General features: G+C 59.1%; 1 protein-coding gene across 2 annotated transcripts in view; it reads left to right on the plus strand.

Annotated features, from left to right (window-relative positions):
- Positions 1 to 2995: 2995 nt before the first annotated feature.
- Positions 2996 to 25326, plus strand: part of RASGRF1 (Ras protein specific guanine nucleotide releasing factor 1) — a 100289-nt gene continuing 77958 nt past the window's right edge. For both annotated transcript variants that reach the window (XM_047846822.1, XM_047846823.1), the window contains exon 1: positions 2996 to 3394. In XM_047846822.1, coding sequence (XP_047702778.1) covers positions 3119 to 3394 — 276 coding nt within the window. In that variant the 5' untranslated portion in view covers positions 2996 to 3118. The remainder of the gene's footprint in view (positions 3395 to 25326) is intronic.

Consider the following 25326-nt stretch of genomic DNA (forward strand, 5'->3'; position numbering starts at 1 on the left):
TGCTTTTTTAACACAGTGCCAGAAAAGCAAAGCTTCTCCAAATGCTACACCTACCCGCTCACCACTCGCAGGGCATACGTGTGTGCACACAGACGCACACATACAGCAGCACCCAGAAGCTCCCACGCACACAGCGGAGGGCGCACGCAGGCCCCAGGAGTCCTTGGGCACCCAGGCCCGAAGCCGGGCGGACCCACAGACCAGCCAGACCCACAGACCACCCATCGCAAGCGACGCGCAAGCTGACTTCGTGCAAAGTGCAATAGAAAACTTGCGGGGAGGACTTCGCGGGGGTCTGGCCAGGCCGAAGTCCCTGTCATCTGCTAGCCATTTCTATGTGGGGCCATCAAACCTGCCAAAATGCTCCTTAATGCTCCTTCATGCGTCCTCGTCTACAGAGACGTGTCCCCAGACTCAGGGGAAGGTGTTTCCCCCCCCCCCCCCCGGGGGCACACTGAGCGCGCTGTGGGAGAGGAGCACTGGAGGCCTGAATGCCAGGGCACAGGGGCTGTGGTCTGTGGATCCCTGCGTCCCCAGCGGCCCAGCGGCCCAGGCTGGGGGCTCAGTGAGCGCTGCCAGGACAGGTGTGCATGAGGGAATGAACGAATGAATGGGTGGATGAATGAATGAACACCTCCAAAGGCGATCTGCGGTCCAGCCGGGTCACATCACCAGCGAGCTCACTCACACGCAGGCTCTCAGACCCTGCCCGCAAGGAGGGCCCGTATTTTAACAAGACCCCTGGCGATTCCGGTGCCCACGACAGAATCGCTGGGTCTGCCACATGCTGGTGGGTGTCTAACTTTGCTGCACATTAAAACCACCCGGGAGAGCACGTAAACCACTCACAGCCTTTTGTGGCTGCTTGTCACACACCCCAGGTGATTCCTGTGTGCAGTCTCAGGTGCCTTAGGGTCTCTGTCACAGTGGCTGCCCTGCAGGCCCAACCTGGGCTCTGGCCCACCTGAGAGGTCCTGCCCCATCTTAGGATAAAAGCCCCACCCCCCAACCCAGGGACTACCCCCTCGGCTGTACACAGACCCTGGGGACAGACGACGCATTTCAAACCCCAGCTCTGCCCTCAGAGCCTCATTTTCCCCAACTGGACGACAGAGCTGGTGGGGGTGGGGCCACCTACCCCACAGGGTGGCCGAAGGGTTAAACGACTTGACCTATCTGTGGAGTGCCCTGACCAGACTGCCCCTTCCCTGGAGTTTTGTGGGCCTCAGTATCAACAGGCCCAACGAAGGAGTTTAGATGAGAGCTGGGGTTAAGAACCTCACTCCTGGAAACTGCTTCCCCAAAGAGGGCGAGAAAGTAGCAAAGGCGGTCACAGCGGAGGGTCCCTCTGGGGAAAATGAAGACTGAACCGGGAGGCTTAGCCATCTCGCCTCTTTTGTTTTTATTATTCGTGAAGAGAACGGGCTCCTTGCAGAGTCCGCGCGCGAGGAGCGTGGATGCTAAGAGGGCGCATTAAGGTTAACACGGTCTCGCTCCCCAGCGCTTTCTCTGGAGGAGGGCAGGCCGGAGCCTGGTGCCCAGGACCGCGCGCGACGTCTCCTCTGCGCGGAGTCGGCGGGCCTCCTCCCCACGGCTACCTGATTCCTGGGCCCCTTCCCTGCGCCAGCCCAGGGCGGTGTGAGCGTGTGTGTGAGCGTGTGAGCGTGTGTGTGAGCGTGTGAGCGTGTGTGTATGTGTGTGCGCGCGCGCGCGCGCCGGCGGGGAGGGGTGCTCGCAGGTTCGGTGCTGTAAGATGGTGTTCCTCCCTCCTTCCTTCCTTCCTTCCCTCCCTCCCTCCCTCCTTCCTTCCCTCCCTCTTCAGGGCCGCGCGGCAGCCCTCCGCCGCCGCCAGCGCGCTGGGCCGGGCCGGGCGCCCCCCTGGGTCCCTCTGCGGCAGCCGGCGGTGCGCGCTCCCCGCCCCGGCGCCCCTCTCGCCCGGCGGACCGCGCGCCCTGCCGGTGCAGCATGCGGGCGCGGTGACGTTCCCGGATAAATGCCGTGTAACTGTGTAGGCGAATGGGAGCTAAAAATAAGAACGGAAAATCTATCATTAAGGTATCATTGCGCCAGCGCAGCTATTTGAAGGCTCCCATGGTCCCCGGCGCCTGCGTTTGAAGCCCGCCTTTAGGCTTTGGGGGGGTATTTGCAGAAAACTCCCGGCGGCGGCTCGCCAGCTAGACCTCGGGGGCGCAGGGGAGGGGGGTGGCGCCGGTAAATATGGCAACGCGCAAAATGAAACAAAATAAAATGAGCGCTCACCTAACCCCTCCCCCACCGCACCCCCTGTGCCGTCCTCAGGTCGCTGGGGAAGCTGCCGGGAGTGCGGCTGGACCCTGAAATGAATGTGACCCGGCCGTTTACGCAAAGAATAGGACCGAAAGCTCCTTCAGAGCTATTTCGCCAACCACCACCCTCTTCCATGCACATCGGATTAGAAAAATAAAGTACCGGGAGGGAGCCTTTGGAAGAGAAAATGAAAACTGGGACTTAACCCCGGGTCGCCAGTGCGCCGCGGTGGGGCGCAGAGAGGCAGACTCCCAGGATGGCAAGCCTCCGGGGTTCCATGGGGTTAAACGAAAATTGATCTGATTTGGTTTTCAGCACCCGAAGGGGTGCAGGGGAGACCGCGGGGACAGGGGCAGGGTTTGCGCGTGTGCTTGTGTGTGCGTCCGCGTCCGGGGAGGGGGAGGGGGCGCCAAGGTGCAGCCTGCGCGCCGCTCTGCGCCTCGGCGGGCTGCGTGCGTGTCTCTGTCCGCGCTGCTCACACGGGCTCTTCGAGGGATCGGCGTCACATGACTCCGCCTGCCCCTCGCCCGCGCGCAGCTCGCCAGTCCCTCAGTTTGCCTGGCGCCGGGGGAGGGTCGGGCGGCCTCTCCGGGGCCCGGGGGCGCCGCGGGGCGGAGAAGAAGTTCCGGCGGGGAATGGTACATCTCTCTTCCAGAAGCCGCGGCCCGGCGCCAGCTCCCGGAGTGTAGATATTTGGGGGGAGGGGAGAGCGACCAGGAGCGAGCGAGCGAGCGCCGGAGAGAGGCAGCGCGCCGCGCGCACGGACGGGGGGCCGCGGGGTGTCGCGCGGAGAAGATGTAAGCGCGTGGGGTCTCGCTGGCCTCCGAGCACCATGCAGAAGGGGATCCGGCTGAACGATGGCCACGTCGCGTCCCTGGGACTGCTGGCGCGCAAGGACGGCACGCGCAAAGGCTACCTGAGCAAGCGGAGTTCGGACAACACAAAATGGCAAACCAAGTGGTTCGCGCTGCTGCAGAACCTTCTCTTCTACTTCGAGAGCGACTCGAGCTCGCGGCCCTCGGGGCTCTACCTGCTGGAGGGCTGCGTCTGCGACCGCGCGCCCTCCCCCAAGCCTGCGCTCTCGGCCAAGGAGCCGCTGGAGAAACAGGTGAGGCCGCCGCCGCGTCTGACCTCCCAGCGCCCCCGCCGCGGCCACCCTCGGCACCCCGGGGCCTTCCGCCGGCCTGCGGCGCCCGAACTTTGGTCCCTCCCCTCTGGGCGCCTTCGGTGCGAGCGGAGGCTGGGCCCTGGCGGGCGGGTGACCCCGCGGCGGGCAGAGGGGGCAGGGACTGCGGGCAGGGAGTAGGCGCGGGCTGCGGCTGCCCTTCACCCGGAGAGCTCCGTGGGAGGCGGGGACACAGGGGCCGAGACGCGGAGGCGCTGGGGGGCGACGGGGTGCGGGAGGAGACGGGGTTCCGGAGGACCGGGGATAGACGATGAATGAGGACCGACATCGAGCCAGAAATGGTGCTCCCCACCCCCACTGCCACCCCGCGGCCCCCGACAGCTCCGACAGTCTGCTCCAGGCCTGGAGAGGGCGAGACGGAGGCGTCCGAGCGCCTGGATCCCCTGCTCCACCGCCGCTCGGAGTGGAGAGCCCGCCCTAGCTCTGCCGAGTTGGGGGGTGCGGGCCGCTGGGGTTGTTCGGTGCCATCGGGCGCGATGAGCTCCCGGCCGGCCCCAGGCCCGAGCACCAGACCCGGGTGTGCCAGGAACCCCCTCTGGCGCGCGGGGACCAGGGCCAGGGTTGCTGCGGAGGCCGCGGGACAGGCGGGCGCTGCTCTCCTCCCCCTCCCGCTGCGACTCCGCCACCGCCGCAGTCCCGCTGCCCTCGCGTTTCCAGAGCTGCAGGACTACGGGGCCGGGCCTGGATTTGCCGAGGGCCAGGGCGGGGTGGGGGTGCGCCTCTGGCGTGGAGGGAAGGAGGAGCGACCGAGAGCGAGGGCAATTTTTAAGCTCGATGCGCTCTCCAGAGGCGACTGCTCCGTTTCCATGCCTCTGGGAAGGGAAAGTCAAAGATAGTGGTTCCTAAAATGTCATCGCTGGAAGGGACCCGAGATCCGTGGGGGCTCCAACCAGCTAGCTGTTGCCTGGAGGAGGACGCTGAGGCCCACAGGGAGAAATTTACTTGTCCAGTGTCATACCACCAGTCGGCCGCTCAGGCTCAGGAAAGAGCACTGGGGTCTCAAAGCCACTGCTGCATGGAGACCAGTGGTGATGGAAGTGGCCCAAGTGTCGGGAATAAAAACCCTGCTCGAACCGGCCCACCGTGTTGTGGGGACGGGTCTGAGCCTGGCGTCTGCAATACGCCCCTTCCTTCCTTGCCCTTGTCTGCTGGCGTTGGATGATTTCTGGGGACTGGGAAATGTGGACAAGAATATTCGAGGGCCCATCTCTGGGGACGGCAGGCCACACGGCAGGGAGAGGCTCGCCGATGGCAAAGCTGAGCAGAAAGCAGGCAGCTCCTGGGCTCCAAGCACAGACGGGGCCTAGAGGACTCACCTGGGAGAGCCAGACCCAGGCTGGGCCAAAGACGCCGCTCTCAGCCCTCGATAGGCTGTCTTCACGGGCCTTCCGGAACATTGCCAACCTTTGCCAGCCCAAGTCCACCTGCGCCTGCCGGCAGCCTGCAGCCCCAGGCCCAGCTGGAGCCCACCTGCATCCCCCACACCAGAGCAGAGTGCTGGACAGGGGGGTGGGGGAAGCTGACTGGCTGTGAGGCTCCCAGCCTCTGTTCTCAGCCCTCGGAAGCCGGAGGCAGGCCTGAGACTGAATCTCCACGCCACGACCCCAGCGGACATGCTCAACTTCTCTGAGCCTCTGTTTTGTAATCTAGCTAATGGAGATAATAGCACCTACTTTTCTGAGATTTCTAGAACGCGGGCAAATCACGTATATGAAAGCATGCTCACAACACGTTTTAGCTGGATCTAAATAAATTGTAGTCGGATCTCCATTACCCACTTGGGCAGGGAATAAAGGCCAGACACAGAATGTTAAAGCTGAAAGGCAGCTCAGAGAGAGTTCACACATAGCCAAACGGGACCAGAGAGTGGGGGGTCACCTATCCCCACAGAGTAAGTCAGGGCAGAATCAGACCTAGAATTCATCCCGTGTCTAAGAATTCCTGAAAAGGAGATCTTGTGTTGATCCCAAATCAGTCTTGGCTCAGGTAACGAATCATGCTAGCAGCAGATTTTGGACGGGACAGGAGTGCAAAACCCAGAGATGATATGCTCACATGTTAAGGGCTGTGTCCCCAGAATGCCACCGATCGGGCATCCCCAGATGTGTTCAGAGAGCGGGCTCGTGGCGTGAGAAGATTAGGAGGTGACGATCTGATGCGGCCCAGCTCAGGTGCAGATTCCGTTAGGGACATGTGCTTTGGTCTCAGGCACTTGCGTTAGATGTCCCTTCTGTCCCGCTCCGGAGCGGGAAAAGTCCACTCGCCTTCTCTGGCCTGTGCGTGTTTATGAGAATTTGTAACGTTTCGGTTCTAAATTTCAGAGTAAAACCGATAGTCTCAGCAGCTGACCTGTATCTCTCATCGGGTTGGGTGCCCCATGGCACCCCCTGGGGCCCCAGCGTGCGAGCCTGGCTCCGAGCCAATCCCGTCACCGGGCCTGCCTGGCATTTGGGCCCACAGGAAGCCCGGACTCGGAACCGGCTGGGCGTGTGGTGGGGTGCCCTGGTCAGGGCCTCGGAGGTGCCCAGGCTGACCGGACCGGCCGGTATCTGTGAAGCCGCCGTGTTACCAGGATGTCTTTGTGTTGGGTCGAAGCAGGTGGCTTCCCCCCGGACAGGCAGGAATGCGTCAGGAACAGAGCACATAGTAGGTGCACAGGGAGTGCCTATAGAGCCGAACTCGGGGTCTCTCGTGTTAATTCAACGCTTCGTGCCCTGGGGCCTGCCGCGTGCTAGTGTCGCTGTGTCGAGGGCCTAGGAAGCTGGATGGTCACGGCCCCAGACCCTAAATACGGGCACTCGCCTGGTGCAGATTCTCCAGCAGGACGGAATGCAGGTGCTCTGGGAGCCCAGACCCCAGCACCAGGCTCAGCCTCGGGGGATGCCCTGGCCTCTGGCTGCTTCCGTGCGGGTCTGACCGCACCTCATGCAGCCCCGGTGTGCTGGAGCCCTGACCTGGGACCCCACACCTCATGAAGGCGGACTGGCACGGCCGCCGTCACCTCCTGCCCCTGCTCACTCAGTGCTGACTTCCTCTCCTCCCAACCCCGATGCCCTGGACTTCGGGTTTGGAATCAGCCTCCCTACAGGCTGACTCTTGGTGTGGGAGCCGTGCTCTGGCCTTGAGCGCCCCACCCTCGTGCTGAGCCCCCTGAAATACAGCTTCCGGCCTCAGCTTCTCACCAGGCAACCCTGCCCATCCAACCCCAGCCCCTTCCTCGCCCCACCGACCACAGGGGGTCCAGCTGCGGACCCCAGGCTCTTCCCGATTCACTTAGGACAGACGGGAAGGGACACAGACCCCTTCCACGGGAACCTCAGCACTGATGTGGGTGGAGGCTCCAGAGGCCGGGGGGGGGGGGGGGGGAGCCCAGAGCACCGATTGTCCCCCCTCCCCCCAACCGGGTGCCTTTCCCCGGAGATAAGGTGGAGCCCCATTGCCGCTCCTCACGGGACGTGTTCCTGGTCGGCCTGGAGCGTTCACATCAACAACTGTCCTGAAGCTGCAAGCGTGCCCGATTTACAGATGAGGAAACTGGCTGGCGGTGCCACCGGCAAGGCGGGGGCCGAGCTGAGACTCCTCGGGCTCTCCCGGTCCGCAGCTACGGCACCGTCTTCGCCACGAAGCTTGCCCTCCCGTTGCTCTAGCACATTCAGCTTCTCGGCCAATCAGAAAACTGCAAACCTGGAGGGAGGGGGTGAGGTTGTGCCGGAAGCAGCCCCCTGAGACGCAGAACCGGGGCTCGGGCTGCGGACGCTGGCACCTGCAGAAGGGACCACGGCGCTCCCCCCCCCCCCCCCGAGACCCGGCAGGTGTGGGGCCCCAGGGTTAACTGTGTGGGGTGCCCGTTCCATCCCCCCTACGTCTCTAGAGCTGAAACGAGGTTGAAGAGGCTCGGTAATTATACCTTAACTGGGACAAGGAAATGCCAGGTCACTGCTCGTCTGCTTGGTGACAGTGGGGTGATGGGACCGGACCAGAGGACACACAGCTGCACTAAAATACACTACCATTTGGGGCGCCTGGGTGGCGCAGTCGGTTAAGCGTCCGACTTCAGCCAGGTCACGATCTCGCGGTCCGTGAGTTCACGATCTCGCGAGATCTCGCGTGATCTCGCGTGAGTTCGAGCCCCGCGTCGGGCTCGGGCTGATGGCTCAGAGCCTGGAGCCTGTTTCCGAGTCTGTGTCTCCCTCTCTCTCTGCCCCTCCCCCGTTCATGCTCTGTCTCTCTCTGTCCCAAAAATAAATAAACGTTGAAAAAAAAATTTAAAAAAAAAAAAATAATAAAATAAAATACACTACCATTTGTGTAACAAACATTCGGGCTCGAGGCGCCAGACCAGGGCTCAGTCCTGCGGCTACAGAGAAAAATAAAGCTTAATGTTGGTCTTCAAAGAGCTCGCGGTGGGGTGGGGAGCCCTCCCCGGGCTCACTCCCATAGTTACGGCCAAGTGTTGGGAGCTCTCCCTCCCCTGCTTCGTGCCCAGCTGGGGTCACCGAACACCCTCACTCACGCTGTCCCCCTCACCCCCCCTCCACACAGCCCCCACCAGGGTGGTCTAACCGCATGTCAGGTCGCGGCACCAACCTGTGAGGCCATCAGTGGCTTCCGTTGCCTTTAGGAAAAAATGCGAACTCCCAGCCATGACCCGGGACACCCTCGGGACCCAGCCTCTGCCCCCACCCCAGCCCTGTCCTACCGTCCACATTTTGCCCTCCACACCTTGCACCAGCCTCTGCTTTCCTGCCTTAGCAGATACTTCCTCCGCCTGGAATGACCTCCCAGCCCAGGCCCTTCAGTGACCAAGTCCTGCCTCCGAGGTCTCAGCGTAGAAGCCACCTCCTTAGGGTTCTCTCACCACACACCGGGGCTTTCCTCCATCCACGCCATTGTCACGGTCTGCAAAGACCGTGTGTTTGGCGGGTGGTTTGTGAGTGGACACCACCCCCAGAACGCAGGTGCAGGAGATCGGGGGACACCCCCCCCCAGAACACAGGTGCAGGAGATCGGGGCCAGCCAGGGCAGAGCCCGATGGGGCTGTCGTAGCTAGTAGTTGGGGGGCTTGCTGAACCCCGGGCAGCAGCCGGGTCTTTACAACAGACACTGTTGACAGACACTGAGGTGCCCCTGGCAGGACCTGCGGTCCAGCTGGACAGGGTGGAACCTGACGTCCGACTGCCGACCTCAGTCTCCCCAGCAGAGGGAGACGTGAGAGGGGAGCAGACCCGGGGTGGGGGGTGGTGGAGGATGATGGCGAGTCCATCCCTGGAGGCCAAGGGTCAAATGTGAGGTGACCCCAGGTGTGGGGAGGCTACTCACAGAGACAGAGGCCGCCAGGCAAGCAGGTAGGCGCCGACGGGCTGGACTGCTAGAAGGGAGCGCTCGGAGGGTCTGGCTGGACCGACACGCGCCCGGCCTGGCCCGTCCGCTGTCCCTGCCCCCTCCGCAAAGGCAGCCGGCACCGTGGACGCCGACTTGCCGGGGTGCCCGCACCCACAGCTCAGTTCCTGACGCTTCCAAGAGAGTTCTGTCACTGCACCCTTGTGGAAGGAGGACCGGGGCCCGGAGCGTTTGCCAAGGTCCGAGAGCGGAGGTCGGGTTTGAGCCTCCCGTCCACCCGGTGACTGTGACGCAACACACAGGCCCCTCTCCTTGGCCCCTAACCTACGGCTTCCCTGCCATCCGAGGAGCCCTGGGGCTTCTGCAGGGACCCTCGGTGACCACCATCAGGGCCGTGGAGTGGGGGCCGCAGCCCTCATCAGAGGGAGCAGCCCCACTTTTAACCACTGTCCGTAGTAGGGGCCCACGTGAGACGTCATCTTTACTAGTGGCTTCAGGAAGTTTCATCTTCACCCAAAGGCAGCGCTCTGCAGCCTGAGCTCTCGCGTAGAGTGAAGGTGGACTCGGCCGCAGGTGACCTTGTCGCCGAGTGCTTCGCGACGCTAGACCAGTGAGCACAGGAGAGTGGGGAACGCGGTTCGCGGAGCACCTCTGATCTGTGCCGGGCACCAGGGTGCGGTTTCACGTCCGGCCCCTGCTGAGTCCTCTCAGCAGCCACTGCTAACCCATTCTCGAGACGACAAAACCGAGGCTCAGAGACGTCAGGGACTCCCTCGGGATTACAGAGAGCGTGCGGCAGAGCCGGCAGGCGGACCCGGGCCCCTCCTCGCCCGCCTGCCTCCGGGACCTGAGCCCTCCGCCACGCTCAGCACACAGGCCTGGGCCGGGGGCGGTGGTGGAGTTTACCATCCTCTGCCAAGAAAAAGAATCAGCAGCAAGTGAAAATATGTCACTGTCGCTCCGGTGACTTCTACGAAGCAGCTTCTGTTTCTGCTTGGGTGGGAGCCTCGCAATTCGAATCCCATGAGCGTCAAGGCCAAGACAGGCATCCACATCCCACGGTCCGGTCTCCCCGGAACCCGTGGGAGCCTGGAGCCGGCGCCCATGTGCACACAGCCAAGAACAGGACTCAGCCCCCTGAAGTGTATGCGGGAGCACCGGGGACACGTGGACCCGGGAGGGGCCCAGACGCCTCCGCGTGGGCACCTGTGGTGCAGTGGGCATGCCCACCCCCTCCCCAGAGAGGGGCACACGGCCCCTCAGATGCAGAGCCCGGTCGTCAGCTCGCTCACTGAGGACGAGCCACCCCGCCCAGGCAGGGAGGCAGCATTAGGTGGTAGCCACGGGCTTCGAGCCACGCAGACCGGCGTTCCTGCGGGTTCTGCCCCCTCGTAGCTGGGGGGTGGTCACGCTCCCTGAGCCCCGGCCTGCCTGCTTGTGAGGTGGAGGCCGTGGTGGAGCCTCCCTCGACCCCCTGCTCCGAGGCTTCAACCAGTGGCTCTTTGAAAAGCGCTGGCACAGCCCAGTGGGTCTCGTCAGTAAGCGGTGGCTGCTGCGGCTTCGGGTTCCGCCTGCGTGACCAGCCTCTCACTCAGTGGAGCAGCGACCCCGGAGCCTGGCGGCTCTGACGGGCTTGCAGCCAATGACAGCAGGCCCTGAGCCCGGATATTAAGATGGGTGGTAATTCTTCATCCGGAGAACCTGGGCCCTTCTGGAAAGGTCTCGGCAAGTCTGTCCCCGGCGCGGGGACGGGGAGCGATGCCCCCAGGAGCTCATTCCGTCCCTGCTGGCCACCCCAGCCCCGTCCGTCTTGCCCCCTGCATGTCTCACACCCACCCACTTGGCGTCTGCCTCCCCCCAGCTCTGGTCCAGGCTGCCGTCCCCCCTCACCGGGACGTGGGGGTGGCCTCCGGGCCATGCACTAGTCAGGACGGGCCGCGCTCAGCTGCTGTAACAACCGCCATCTGCGTGAACGCGGGAACGTGTGTCTCTTGTCGGTGCCTCTCCCGCCCCATGCACCTGGCGCCGTGATCACTGGGGGCCCAGGCTGATGGAGATTCGTGCTGACACCTGCCTCCGTGGCCACCCTCCCCCCAGGAGTGACCCGCTCTGGCCTCAGCTCAGTGGACGAGGCCAGTCACGTGGCTTCAGCCCAGTGGCAGCAGGCAAGTGCCGGCCTCCTGTGCCTGCGGGCCGAGCTCCGGTGTCCCCGCCGTCTGCCTCCAGCCGCTGTGTCCCGCAGGCCATCTGCCTGGGTGCAGCCAGAGCATCTGCGACACGCAGTTCCCCCTCACACACATTCCCAGCAGCGGGGGGAAGGCCAGGCGCCTCACGGCGGGTGTAACGGCAGGAGGCAGAAGCCGGGCTCAGCCCAGTGGGTTCACACTTGCAGGGGCAGGTCCGGGCCAGGCCTCCCCTTTTCCTGATGCTCAGTGACCGTCATCCCTAGGCAGGTGCCAGGAGAAGCACTTTGGCCACCGGGTTTCCCCTGAAGTAATGAGGAAGAGAATTCTAGAAGCAGAAGTGGCATTCTGTTCCGCAGAGTTGCTGGTGCCTCTTGGGAGCCAGGCCTGTGCTGCCCGGGGCCAGGAGGACGGGACAGAAGGAAGGGCCTGCCCTGGAGGGGCTCGCCGTCCAGCGAGGAGCCCCCCCCCGTGAGGAGCCCCCCCCCCCCCCGCCTCCGGTAGACAGAGGCAGCACAGGGGGGCCAGTGCCGGTGCAAAGCAGAGCCCGGGGCTGTGGGAGCCCAGCCGGGGGGCAGCAGGGCAGCTCGGGCAGGAAGGGACCCGTGGGACATCGCATGGGGGCCGTAGGGGCCCGCTGAGGCCCGTGTGCCCAGCTACTGAGCCGGCCCTTCCCCCCAAGAAGTTTCCCACCGGGTTCCTGACGGAGGCCGACGCCACACTGGAGCCTGTTCCTGAATTCGGCAAACGTCCTGAGATCTGGTCGGTGGCAGGGCCAGGCCGGGACGGGTCTGCGGGGGGGTGGCGATGGACTGAAAGATGTTCGTGCCGGACCAGCCACGCAGGACCTCCGTGGCCCTGGCTCCTCGGGCAGGAGTAGCTTCAGATAGAGACCACCCGGCAGTAGAGGCTCGTCGAGGCTGACACGGGTCCCAGGCCTCGGGCTGAGCACCGCCTAGTTCAAGGCTGACTCTGAGGGGGGCCGGCCCTGTAGCCACTCATCCCCGTTCTGGCCAGGCCGGCAGTGAGCCATGAGGTGTCGGCAGCAGCGGGGCTCAGTCCCGGCCGGGGAGGGCCGCAGGGACACACAGCCCAAGCCCCATGGGAGGCGGGAGCTGGATGGGGCCTGAGACAGACATGTGGCCCGGGGACGGGGCAGAGCCCGGTGCGGTAACCAGGCCCTGGGAGGATTCCAGCTGGAGACCTCCGAGGCCCCTCGGGGCAGGGGCAGGATCCAGACCCCTCTCGAGCCGTATGGGACGGGGCGGGGCATCAGGAGCGGGACAGCTGGTCGGTCCAAGGAGTGACGCGGGAGCACCGCCGGCCCGGGGAGGCCAGTCCTTCCAGCGAGCAGGCCCGCTCGGGAAAGCTGTACTAGTGGAGTGCCATGTGGCGGGCACGAGACTGGCGTGGCTGGGGCAGCAGCCAGCATTTGAGGAGCGAGTTCTGTGCTGCAGAAGCAGTGGGGGCGGGGGGAAGCCGAGGACACTCCGGGGTGACCTGGCCCGGGTGGGACGGGACCCTTCCCTGCAGGGGCCGGGGAACAGGGCGGCCTCCCTGGGAAGTCTGACCGTGAGAGGTATGGAAGGGACCTGAGGGGGAGCCTGGATTGACGGCCCTTATGCAGCGGTGGGGGGGGGGGGGGGGGGGGATCCAGGCCAGGGCATGTCCACACACGCACACACACATGTGCACGAGAACATTCGGGGTTCTCCGGCACAGCCCCCTCTGGACCGGGAAAAGCAGCATCCAGCAGAGAGGTCCGGCCGAGGCCCGGGGCCAGCTGGACCACAATCCCGAAGGAGGAGCGGGAGGGAAGAGCCAGGGCCTGTTGGGGGACAGGGCAGCAGAGTTGAGCAGGAGCGGTGCCTCCGTCGCTCAGCTAGAAGCAGGGGGCAAGCAGTGGGTCTGGGCTCTGGCCAAGCAGGATGGAGACCGGGGCCAGGGGGAGCACAGGGGGCCGTTCAGGGGTCCACGTGGGCGGAGCTGAAGCCTCGAAGCAGGGCGTGGCACGGGATGGGGGAAGGCACAGCCTCCGGAGATTCCAGAGTGAGACCCTTGCTGGCCAGCTGAATATCAGGAATGAGAAGAGATGGGAAGTGGAGTGTTGCACGGGCCGCCAGCCATTGCCTGCTCGACCTTGGCACAGCTGCGACCCCTGGGTTCGTGACCCCCAAGCCTCTCGAGTACGCACTCGCGCAGGGGGGGTTTGGGGTCAGGGTGGGCATTTATTGTTTTGAAACAACAGTTGTGGGCTCTCAGGGCTCTGGAGGCCAGCGGTCTGAAGTTGGGGCCGTGCTCCCTCGGACGTCCCAGGGAAGAACTTCCCCGAACTCCTCCAGCTTCTGATGGCTTCTGGCAACCCCCGCTGCTCCTTGACCCACAGACGCAGCTCTCTGACCTCTGCCCGTCTCTTCACTTGGCTTTCTCCCTGTGTGTCTTTGCCCAGCTGTCAGCGCAGAGCCCGACGCGGGGCTCGAACTCAAACCGTGAGACCATGACCTGAGGCGAAGCCAGACACTTAACCGACTGAGCCGCCCAGGCGCCCCAAGACCTTATTGTCAAATAAGGTCACAGTCACAGATTCCAGGGGGTTTTGGAGGCTGCTGTTGCACAGCTCGCGAACGCACACGCGCGTGTGTTTCCTGGGAACTTGCCACCAGTAGTTTGATTAGACCCCCCGCTTAGACTTGCAAAGGATTTGATTGGTTCGAAACCCGTTATGAAGCACTTTTATGAACCACGAACTCTCACATTATCTCTGTGAGGTGGGCGATAACCTTCCCCGTTTTGTGAAAGAGAAAACGATCTGATAGATCTTCAGAATCTGAAAACCAAAGGGTTCCGTGGTGGCGTAAGTTCCAGGAAATATCCTTCGTCGCAGGACTGCGCGGGGCCTTTACGATGTGAGTAGGCCTCCGGGGGTCCCCGAGAACCAAGGACTTCCATCGTGAAAGGCCAGTGCACCCCCCTCACGGCCAGCCCCGCTGCCCAAGCCTGGGGAGCACAGTGTCACCCGCCTTGTGGCTTTGCTGTTAATTAATAAGCCTGGCTTCTGTGCCACGCTGACAGATGTGTGACAGATGTGTTCAGTCACCCATTCAGCAAATGGAGGCTGCTCCGTGCCAAGGCCAAGGCACAATGCCGAGCTCCAGGGGCATGTCTTGGTCAGGAATCGTTTAGCGGAAACGGGAGCTTGTTCAGATCAGCTTAAGCAAAGGGAAGGACTTTGTTGGAAGAGCCGCGGTGGTGCCGCATGGAGCCTCGGAGAAAACCTGTGTGCGGCCTCCGTGGCCTGGACCGGGAACACGCCTCTGCCCCGCCCCCTCGCTACCCAGTCCCCGTCCCTGCTTCTCTCTGAGACACTTGTTTCCTTCTGTGCCTTCTCTCTGGCTCTTGGTGGTCACCAGGCACAGCTCCTCAGCTGCCTCTCCACGTCGCCGTTGCAAACACCTGACACCCTGGGTGTGACCGCTGGGGCACCTGCCCACGGCCGCCCCAGGGCTGCGCTCCCGGTGGGCGAGGGGCGGGCAGCGGGGAAGTGCTTCTGCCCGGGCATTGCCCCCTCGGGGTTCCCAGCACTGGGTGGACATCGAGACTAGCCGCCCCAAGCCCATCCCCCTGCCCGGACCCTCTGCCCCTGGTCCTGCTTTAACAGGTCTCAGGAGGGGCCTGAGTGTGCGGGGCCCAGAATGAGCCTCTCCGCTCTCCCGGAAAGACCACTACCAAGCCATCACAGGGGTGCCCGGGGGGCTCAGTTGGTTAAGCGGCCAACTTGATTTCAGCTCAAGTCATGATCTCTTGGTTCGTGAGTTTGAGTCCGGGTCGGGCTCCACGCTGATGGTGCAGAGTCTGCTTGGGAGTCCCTCTCTCTCTCTCTCTCTTTCTCTGCTCCTTCCCCTCTCTCTCTCTCAAAAATAAACAAACTTAAAAAAAAAAAAAAAGACAAGCCCTCACAGTGCAAGCTGATAATGGCTTTGCGGGGGGAGAAGAGGGATTGTGGGAGCGCCTGGCAGTGCAGAATGAGCAGGAAAGAGACGAGCTAAGCTCTGGGTCCAAAGAGCAGCAGGCCTTCTGAAGGCCTTTCACGTTTGTCATCGATAGCCGTGAGGTGACCAGTGTGCGGGCAGAGAGTGAACGCGGGAGAACTTTGTTTCCCACGATGGATACCACCTGTGTGCCCCTGTGGCGCCTGTGTCCCCGTGAGAGAGAAGAGGCTGCCCGGTGTCCCCCTGGCTCTGAGGACCGCCAGACGCGCCCGGCCCTGCCATCTGGGGGGGGTGACCCTCCGTCCTGCTTGGCCCAGGACTCCCGTGGTCGGCACTGGAGGTCTGTCCTTCGGGAGCCCCTTGGTCGGGGGCAGCGTGGGGCAGTGGTCACCCTGCCCGCCAGCTGGGCGTCCTGGACGGTGGAGAAAGCAGGAGGCGGGGGCCCTGCCAGCCACCCCACCCCCAGCTGCCGGGGGCTCCTGTCTGCTCAGCCGCCCTGGATGGTAGAAGCTTGTGACCCGAGCCTGAGGACCCCAGGAACACCGTGCCAGGGCAGGACGTGCCTGCCACCAGCAGACAGTGGGAGCCGTTGGGTGGGCAAAGCCCCTGGACGTGGTAAGGCCCCTGAAAGAATCCTGGAGCTGTTGTAACGGTCTGGCTTTGAGGCTCAGAGTGTTTCTGGATCCATCGCAACCTTCAAGTCAAGGTGCCCACCTCTTCAGGTCTAGGGACGCTCTGGTCTGTCCTGGATGTGGAGGCCCCCGCGTGGACTTCTGGGCCCTTCCCTGCAGCCCTGGACGCTCCCGGGGTCGCTCATCGAGCCTGCTTCCGTAACAAGGTCAAGTGTGGTCCAGTGGGAGGTTCGCCTCCATGGCACCTGTGGGTCTGTTCCGGCAACTCCCGTGAGACCTGTTAAGATTCTGTACAGAATCCTCCTCCCAGAGGAGGCCCCAGCTTTGTGTCTGGGTTTATCCCATATCCTCGATGACGTGTAACGTGTGAGTACTGACCCCTCCCCACACGGCGTCCCTGGGAAGCCACACGTGTGGCCCTGCATCGCACCGGAAAGCTTTGGGGTGTCCCCACCGCTGATTCCAGAACGATGCTGCTGTTCTCTAGAGGGATCCGTCCCACGTGGTCACCACACTCGTGGTAGGTGTGACGCGGGTCCTGCCCTGTGGTCATGTTGAGGCCCACGTATTATTCTGGTTGAGTTCAGACTTTGGGAAGCCCCAGAGTGGTCCTGCTTGGTCGGGCACCACTCTGAGTGTGCCTGACGTGTGGTCCTGGTCACGTCCCAGTGGGCCCCTGGCCCCAGTACGTGTGCCGTCCACCCTGCAACTCTGTGGGGCCCACCTCTGGCCTCCGCTCGGCCTTGTCTCTCTGGGGAGGCCCAGGGGTGGTTCAAGCTGTCAGGGCCGACCTGAGGTCTGTCTGAGCTTGGATCTGACACCATCTGAGGCTGTGGGACCATCTTAAGAGCTCCTGTGGTCCCCGGGGTCACTGTTCCTCCCTAGAAAAGGCTGATGTTGGCAGTGTTTATCCAGAACCCCAGAAACACCCAGCTCCCTTCTAGACTGCCAGCCGCGTGAAGTCCTCAGGTAGTTGGGGATAGGACATCCTGGTCCTGGAAGACTCCGGTGAGCTGGGCTGGTCCCACTGACGCCGTGGATCCTGGGACCTGAGCCAGAGCAGGTCGGCGAACCCTCCTCCCTCGCCCAGCCCGTGCCCTAACCGCAGACCATACTGCTCCGGGATCCGGAAAGCCTGTCCCAAACCCACCTGAACGAGCCAGAAAGGAGCTGAGGGAGCAGAGAGTGAGGCAGAGGCAGAGCGCATGGGTCCAGACTTCTGCACCAGGAGGAGAGAAACGGGGAGCCCCTGATCTGACTGCAGCCTGTCACCAGCCTGAGAGGGAGGAACTGACCAAGAGGGGAGCTGTGCGGGGTGCTCCTTCCTGCAGCCCCGGCCAGCCGACCTCACCTTCCCTGCGGAAGGAGGCCGAGAGGTGTGGGAGAGGGACCTGGGGAGGGTGGAGACCCAAGGGGCAGGAACCGACCCAGCGAGAAAGGGGCAGAGAGGTGCACGGATAGGACAATAGAGGCGGAGAAACGGAGAGAAGATCACAGAACAGCAGGGAGGTGATGGCTTCCCAGCCCCGCGAGCGACGAGGCGGGCTCCTCCTGGAACATGCCGGCGGGACGCAGCCCGGCTCCCTGTCCAGGCTGCTGCGGTGGAACCGGGATGGGCCCCCAGACCACCCACCCCCACCCCCGGCACCTCTGGTGACCACCAGTCCGTTCTCTACTTTTCTGGGAGTTTGGTTTGGCTTGGTTGGTTTTTTAGGTTCCGCTTTTCTTTATCCGTTCATCCTTTGATGGACACCGACGTGGCTTCCGTGTCTTGCCCACCGTACATGACGTTGCCGTGAATGTGGGGGTGCGGGTGGGTTTTGGAATCAGCGACTTTGTCTCCTTCCGATAAGTACTCGGAAGTGCAGTTGCCGGATGGTAGGGTCGTTGTTTCTCCAACCCGAGGACCCTCCACACCGTTCTCCGCGGCGGCCGCACCGGTCTGCGTTCCCACCCACGGTGCGCGAGCGCTCCCTTTCTGCGCGTCCTCGCCAACACCTGTTGTTCCCTGTGTTGTTGATGTTCGCCATTCTGACAGGTGTGAGGTGGTATCCCCTTGTGGTTTTGGTTTGCGTTTCCCCGCTGACGAGTGACATGGAGCATCTCTTCGTGGATCTGTTGGCCGTGTGTGTCGTCTTTGGAGAAATGTCTATTCGGGTCCTCTGCCCATTTTTTAACTGGAATGTTGCGTTTTTTGTTATTGAGTTATATGAACTCTTTCCATATGTTTTATATCAGCTCTGTATCAGATATATGATTTGCAAATATCTGCTCCCATTCCGTAGGCTGCCTTTTTGTTTTGTTGGCGGTTTCCTTTGCCGTGCAGAAGCTTTTTTGTTTTGTTTTGTTTTGTTTTTGAGAGACAGAGAGAAAGAGAATGAGCAGGGGAGGGGCAGAGAGAGGGAGAGAGGGAATCTTAAGTAGGGTCTGTGCTGTTGGCACAGAGCCTGACACAGGGGACTCGATCCCACAAATGACAAGATCGTGACCTGAGCCGAAATCAAGAGTCTGACGCCTAACGGACGGAGCCCCAGGCGCCCATGTGCAGAAGCTTTTTATTGTGATGAAGTTCCATTCGTTTATTTATTTTTGCCTTTATTCCCGTTGCCTTTGGAGTCAGATCCAAAAACACTGCCGAGAGTGCAGTCAAGAGCTTCATGACTACATTTTCGTCTAGGATTTTTTCTTTTCTTTTTTTTTTTCCACGTTTTTTTTTAAAATTTATTTTTGGGACAGAGAGAGACAGAGCATGAACGGGGGAGGGGCAGAGAGAGAGGGAGACACAGAATCGGAAACAGGCTCCAGGCTCTGGGCTGTCAGCAGAGAGCCCAACGCGGGGCTCGAACTCACGGACCGCGAGATCGTGACCTGGCTGAAGTCGGACGCTTAACCGACTGCACCACCCAGGCGCCCCACGTCTAGGATTTTTATGGTTTCTGGTCTCACGTGTAGATCTTTAATCCATTTTGAGCTTATTTTTGTGTGTGGTGTAAGAAAGTGGTCCAGTGTCATTCTTTTGCACGTGGCCGTCCGGTTCTCCCAGAACCGTTTGGAGAGGCTTTTTCTCATTGCACATTCTGCCTCCTTTGTGGTAGATCAGTTGACCGCGTAAGCATGGGTTTCCTTCTGCTCCCTTCTGTTTCCATTGATCCGCGTGTCCGCCTTCATGCCGATAGCGTAGTGTTGGGAACACCACAGCTTTCTAATACAGTTTGGAATCAGCCAGCGTGATGCTCCCAGCTTCCTTTTTCTCAAGACCGCTTCGGCTACTTGTGATCTTTCGTGGTTCCACACGAATTTAAGGATTGGTTGTTCCGTTTCTGCGAAAAATGGCATCGCAGTTTTGAGAGGAATTGCATTGAATCTGTAGATTGCTTTGGGTATGTGGACATTTTAACAGTATTAAGTCTCCCATCCGAGAGCGCGGAACATCTTTCCATTTCCTTGTGTCGTCCTCAGTTTTTTTCTTCAGCGTTTTATACTTTCCAGAATATGGGTCTTCGCCTCTTTGGTCAGGTTTATTCCTGGGTATTTTGTTATTTTTGGTGCAATTGTAAATGGGGTTGTTTTCTTAATTTCTCTTTCTGCTGTTTTAATATCTCTGTGCAGAAATGCAACAGATTTCTGTACGTTGATTTTGTATCCTATGACTCTGCTGAGTTCATTTATCAGTTCTAGTAATTTTTTGGTGAAATCTTTAGTGTTTTCTAAATAGAGTATTATGTTATCTGCAAATAGTGAACGTTTTATATTTTTTCATATCAACTCGGATGCCTTTTACTTCTTTTCCTTGTGTGGTTGCTGAGGCTGAGACTTCCAACATCGTGTAGACTAAAAGTGGTGAGTGGACATCAGTCTCATTCCTGACCCTCGGGGAAAGCTTTTTTTCACCACTGAGGATGATGTTAGCTGCGGGTTTTCCACATGTGGCTTGTGTCATGTGGAGATATAGCCCCTCTAACCCTGCTTTGTTAAGAGTTTTTATCATAGATGGATATTGAATTTCTTCAAGTGTTTTTTCTACATCTATTGAGATGATCATGTAATTTCTATTCCTCATTTTGCTAACATGGTCTATCACACTGATTGACTTGTGGATGTCAAACCATCCTTGCATCCCTGGAATGAATCGCACTCAGTCGCAGTACATGATCCTTTCAATGTGTTGTTCACTCAGCTTGCTAATGTTTTGTTGTGGATTTTTGTATGTATGCTCATCAAGGATATTGCCTGTGACTTTCTTTTTTCGATGGCGTCCTTGTCTGCTTTTGGCATCAGGGTAATAATGCTGGCTTGGGAAAATGAGTTTGGAAGCATTCACGCCTCTTCAATTCTTTGGTAAGACTTGGAGAAGGATAGGTGTTAAAACCTCTTTGAATGTTTGGTGGAATGCACCAGTGAAGCCTTCTGGTCCCAACTTTTGCCTGTTGGGGGGTTTTGATTCCTGATTCAATCTCCTTCCTGTAACTGACCCATTCAGATTTTCTGTTTCTTCATGATTCAGTCTTAGAAGATTATGTTTCTCGTAATTTACACAATTTTCTAAGTTGTTGATTTGTTGGTGTCTAATTGTTCATAGTAGTCTCTTATGATCCCTCGTATTTCTTTGGTATCAGTTGTAACTTCCCTCTTTTGAAAGTTCCAGGTTTTATTTGAGTCCTCTCTCCTTTGTTCTTACTGAGTCTAAACGTTGATCAGTCTTATTTGTCTTTTCAAAGAACCAACTCTTCTTTTCATGGATCTTTGCTATTGTTTTTTTGGTCTCAATTTCGTTTATTTCTGCTCTGATCTTTATTTCCTTTCTCCTACAACTGCTGGGTTTTGTTACTCTTTTTCTAGTTCCTTTACGTGTAAAGTTAGATTGTTTACTTGAGCTTTTTCTTATTTCTTGCATCGCTACGAACTTCCCTCCCAAAACTGCTTTTGCTGGATCCTGTAGATTCTGATATGTTGCATTTTCGCTTCTATTCACCTCAAGGGTTTGTTTTTTTTTTTAATTTCTTCATTGAAACATTTGTCGTTCAGCATTGCGTTTAATCTCCACACGTTTGTGGTTTTTTCCCGTTTTCTTTTTGCAAGCGATTTCCAGTTTCGTACCATTATGGTCTGAGAAGATGCTTGACGTGATTTTAGTCTTAAATTCATTGACGCTTGTTTTGTGGCCTAACATATGGTCTCTCTTGGAGAATGTTCTGTGTGCACTTGACCAGAATGTGTGTTCCGCTGTTTGGGGACGGACTGTTCTGTGTAGAGCTATCAGATCCATTTGGTCTAATGTGTCCTTTAAGGCCACTGTTTCCTTGTTGATTTTCTGTCTGGATGATGTATCCATTGATCCAAGTGGGGTGTTCATGTTCCCTACTGTTAACTGCATTGCTGTGCATTTCTCTTTTTAAGTCTCTAGTATTTGCTTCATGTGTTTATGAAGCGTATGTTGCATACATAAATATTTAAAATGTTGTCTCTTCTTGCTGGATTGACCCGTTTATCATCAGTAATGCCCATCTGTGTCTGTAATTACGGGCTTTGTTTCCAAGTTTCTTCTGTCTTAGGTAAGTGTAGCTACCCCAGCTTTCTTTTGGTTTCCATTTGCGTGAAGCATCTCTTTCCATCCTTTCGTTTCCAGTCTTTGTGTCCTTACATCTGTCTGTCCTTACATGTTATAGAGAGCACATAGGTGGGTCTTTTTTTTTTTAATTGATTCAGCCACTCTGTGTCCTCTGATTGGAGAATTTAGTCCATTTTTGTTTGTGGTACTTACAGATAGGTATGTACCTGTTGCCATTTTGTTCATTATTTTCTGCACATCTCATATTTCCTCTCTGTTCCTTCTTCTCTTCTTGCTCCCTTCCCTTGTGGTCTGATGCCTTTCTATAGTGTTACATTATGTGGTTACCATGTGACCTACATACATCAGCCTACAGACACACCTTGGAGATGCTGCGTGTGCGGTTCCGGACCGTGGCGATAAAGTGAATGTTGCGATAAAGCGAGTCAAATGCATTTTTTGGTTTTCCAGGGCACGTTAAGGTTACGTCCACGCCGTCCTGTAGTTTTATTATTTCTTGGACATGTGCGATGGCACGATGTCTGAGAAAACAATGTGCTTACATAAATTTTGAAGTATTTCTAACCAATGTTAACTCTCTCCTGAGCTTTCAGTGAGTCATAATCGCAGATCCCCGTAATAAAATTAATAGTAGCGAACGAACTTGAAATACCGCAAGAATGACTAACAGGTGACACAGAGACCCAAGGTGAGCAAATGCCGTTGGGAGAATGGCACCACCGACGGACTTGTCTGATGTGGGCTTGTCGCAGACCTGTAGTGTGCAAGAGTGCAAAATGCAGTAAGCAGAGCACAGTGAAATGAGGTGTGCCCGTGTGTGTGTGTGTGTGTGTGTGTGTGTGTGCACCCCAGTCTAGTTTAAGTAGCTAGCAATTTAAGTTTGAACACATCCTAAAACTTAACATTTTTACACCCTCTCCCCCACGTGTTAGGCTTTTCATGTCACGTTTCACATCTTTTTTATTTTTACCCCTTCCCTCGTTGTTGTGGTTGTAGTTATTTTTACTGCTTTTGCCTTTAACCTTCATTCCAGCTTTGTAAGGGATTGAGCCGCTGTCTTTACTACACGTCTGCCTTTACGGTGAGATTTGCGCTCCCACGTGTGCTCTCATTCCCCGCTAGCACCCTTGCTTTTCAGCCCAAAGAAGTCCCCCGAGTGCCTCTTGCTCGGCCAGTTCCGCGGCGGTGAGCCCCTGTGGCTTCTGCCAGTGTGGAGAACGTTCTCTCCCCTCAGTTCTGAATGACGACCTTGCCGGCCGGCGTGTCCTTGGCGGAAGGTTTTTCCCTCGGCACGTCGACTATACCCCGCCACTCCCGCTGGCCTGCGAAGTTTCTGCTGAAAAATCTGTTCATAGTCTTGTGAGGTTTCCCTTGTACATAAGAAGCTGATTTTTCTTGCTGCTTTGAGGACCCTTTTTCTCTTTAACTTCTGACGTTTCTGTCATAGTGTGTCCCGGTATGGGGCTCCTTTGGTCACCTTCCTTCGGACTCTCTGGGCTTCCCGGACCCAGATGTGTGTTTCCTCCCCCAGGTCAGGGTCGTTCACAGCCGTTATGTCTTCAAATGACTTTTCTGTCCCTTTCTCTCTTCTTCCGGGCGGCTTACTACCCAAACACTGTCCCCCGCGTGTTATCCCCTGGGTCCCTGAGCAATCTTCCTGCTGCTCTTTTCCAGTGTGTGCCTGGCTTCCAGATGACCTGTCCTGTCTTCTGCTTCATCCGCCGTGTTGTTGAACCCCTCGTGTGTTGTCCAGAGTTACTGTATCCTTCTCTCCGTGACTCCTGTTTGGTGCCTTCTTGTGTTTTCTCTCTGTTGAGGCTCCCGCTGTGTCCCTCCACTCTTCCCCAAGATCAGTGAGCCTCTCCGGGACTGTTACTCTGAGCCCTCTATCAGGTAAATTAGCTGTCTTAGTCTCACGAAGGTTTTTTCACTGGAGTTTCATCTTGTTCTTTCTTTGGGAACATATTCCTCTGTGTTCTCATTTCGCCTGGCTCTCCGGGTTGGTTTCCATGTGTTAGGCAGAAGTGCTCTCTCCTCATCCTGAAGGGGCGGTCATGGGAAGCCCGGGGTGGGTGTCAGTCTGCTGTCTGCACAGTGCCCCAGGGAGGTGGCCTGCCAGGAACGTCTCTCCGATTGTTTCAGTCCCGTGGGGCCCAGAGCTGCAAGCCCCCCGGCCACCAGAGCCACACGTCCAGGGGACACCCCCGTGGAGACTGGGCACAGATCTGTGGTGGGGGCGTGGGGGCAGAACACGTCGGGGCAGAACACATCAAGCCTACCTGCTGGGTTCAGTGGAGTGGGGGCCACGGCCTCCCCTCACTTCAAAAACCCCCGGGCATTCCTAACTTCGGCTGTTCTCACCCCATCACCGAGATCTCTTCTCCCAACCTTGCTGCTACTGTGAGGTCTGCTTCCCCTGGAGAAGCGGCCCCGTCTCTCCATGCTGGCAGGGGAGGTGGAGAAGAGTGGGAAGTAGGCGGGCACAGGGACAGTTGTACCACCCACAGTGCCCACCCCGGGGTCTTGCCTTCCCCACCAGGGCCCGGACCCCTGAGAAATGCAGCCACGCCAGGCAGAATGGCTGGCACAGAGCAGGTGCTCAGGGGGCATATTGGCAGTATTATCGGGAATAGTTTTTAAAATTTTTTTGATGTTTATTTTTGAGAGGAGAGAGAGGGAGAGAGACAGAGCATGAGCAGGGGAGGGGCAGAGAGAGGGAGACACAGAATCTGAAGCAAGCTCCAGGCTCAGAGCTGTCAGCACAGAGCCCGACGCTGGGCTCAAACTCACGGACTGTGAGATCATGACCTGAGCCGAAGTCGGATGGATGGTCACCCAACTGAGCCACCCGGGCGCCCCTATCGTGAATATTAATAAGAGTAAGGGGATGAGGACCACAGACCGCAGGGTGCCTTGTGGAGACATCATCAGAGCCCTGGAGCGGGATGTCGCTTTCAGGTGTCTGTTCATCCTTTCCTTTTTCAGCCATTCGTCGGCACTTACTCGGTACCAGACTCTGTGTGGGGCTCCGGAGTACCCAGAGGAAGGTAGCCAACCCCGGCCCTGGCCTTGAGCAGTGCACGGCCCGTGAGTCAGTCAGGCGTGAGACCCCCTGGAAGGAGGGGCCTCGGGGGGACGTGATGCTCAGCGACAGAAGGACGGGGGCCTAGCAGACACCCCCACCCCGGCCAGGCCGAGATCCAGACAAGCACCTGGCGCTCTGTGTGTGTCGTGGCAGACACGAGGCCACACCTAGGGCCCCAGGCCACACCCGGGCCACACACCTGAGCGGGACAGAAGGGCGCCAGGCCAGAGCCTCCCCAGGGCCTCCCACGGGCTGTACGGGGAGACCGGGAGCCGGCCCAGGCCTGTCCTGAGCTCCAGGAAAGATGCAGAACACTCACCTCCAGCCGGGCTGTGCCCTCCTCCCCCCCACCCAGCAGATGGGCAGGCACATGTCCATGAGGACAGAGACATAGATGGTGCAGGTGTACAGGGAGGTCACGGAACTCAGAGACACAGACGGCCCAGCTCGTCCACCCAGCACCCCGCCCCCCATCGCGGATGAGAGCCCGAGCAGGACAGAGGAAGGGACCCAGCGGCCCCGAGCCGCACGGTGGGTCAGACTCCATGTCCGGTGCCCATTCTCTCCCAGGAGGCCACTTGTCCCTTAACTTGGGGCGTGTCCCTCCCAACCCTGGAGAGAATGCCAGGTGACGGGGGAGCCCTGGACTGCGGCCCTGCGCCCCCCTGCGGGAGCCACATCACACCTCCCACCGCAGCCCCTCCGAGGGAGGGCGATCAACGTGTCGCAGGCGCCTGCACACCCACGGGCCACCTTGGCCGCACCTGCCTGGGACGGGCCGCCTTCCCGGCACCACACGGCCGGCGGTTTACTGGGTCTGTCTGCGCGCGGCCTAGGCCCTCGTTCAGCCTTGCTCAGTTCTCCAGATTCCTTTCTTACTAGCATCTTCCCGGAACCTGGAGCTCACCAGCGTGGGGGCTTCGTTCTTTCCCAGCGGATTTTACTGCCTCTGTCCGCTTTGTGTCTCTGTCCCTGCCTCCCTTCTCCGTCTCCCTCCATCGCTGTCTCCACTCTGTCCCCATCCTTGTCTGTGTCCCCCGCCCCCCAGGCCCCACG

The sequence above is a fragment of the Prionailurus viverrinus genome, unplaced genomic scaffold (assembly GCF_022837055.1).
Source record: "Prionailurus viverrinus isolate Anna unplaced genomic scaffold, UM_Priviv_1.0 scaffold_40, whole genome shotgun sequence".
NCBI classification, from domain to species: domain Eukaryota; kingdom Metazoa; phylum Chordata; class Mammalia; order Carnivora; family Felidae; genus Prionailurus; species Prionailurus viverrinus.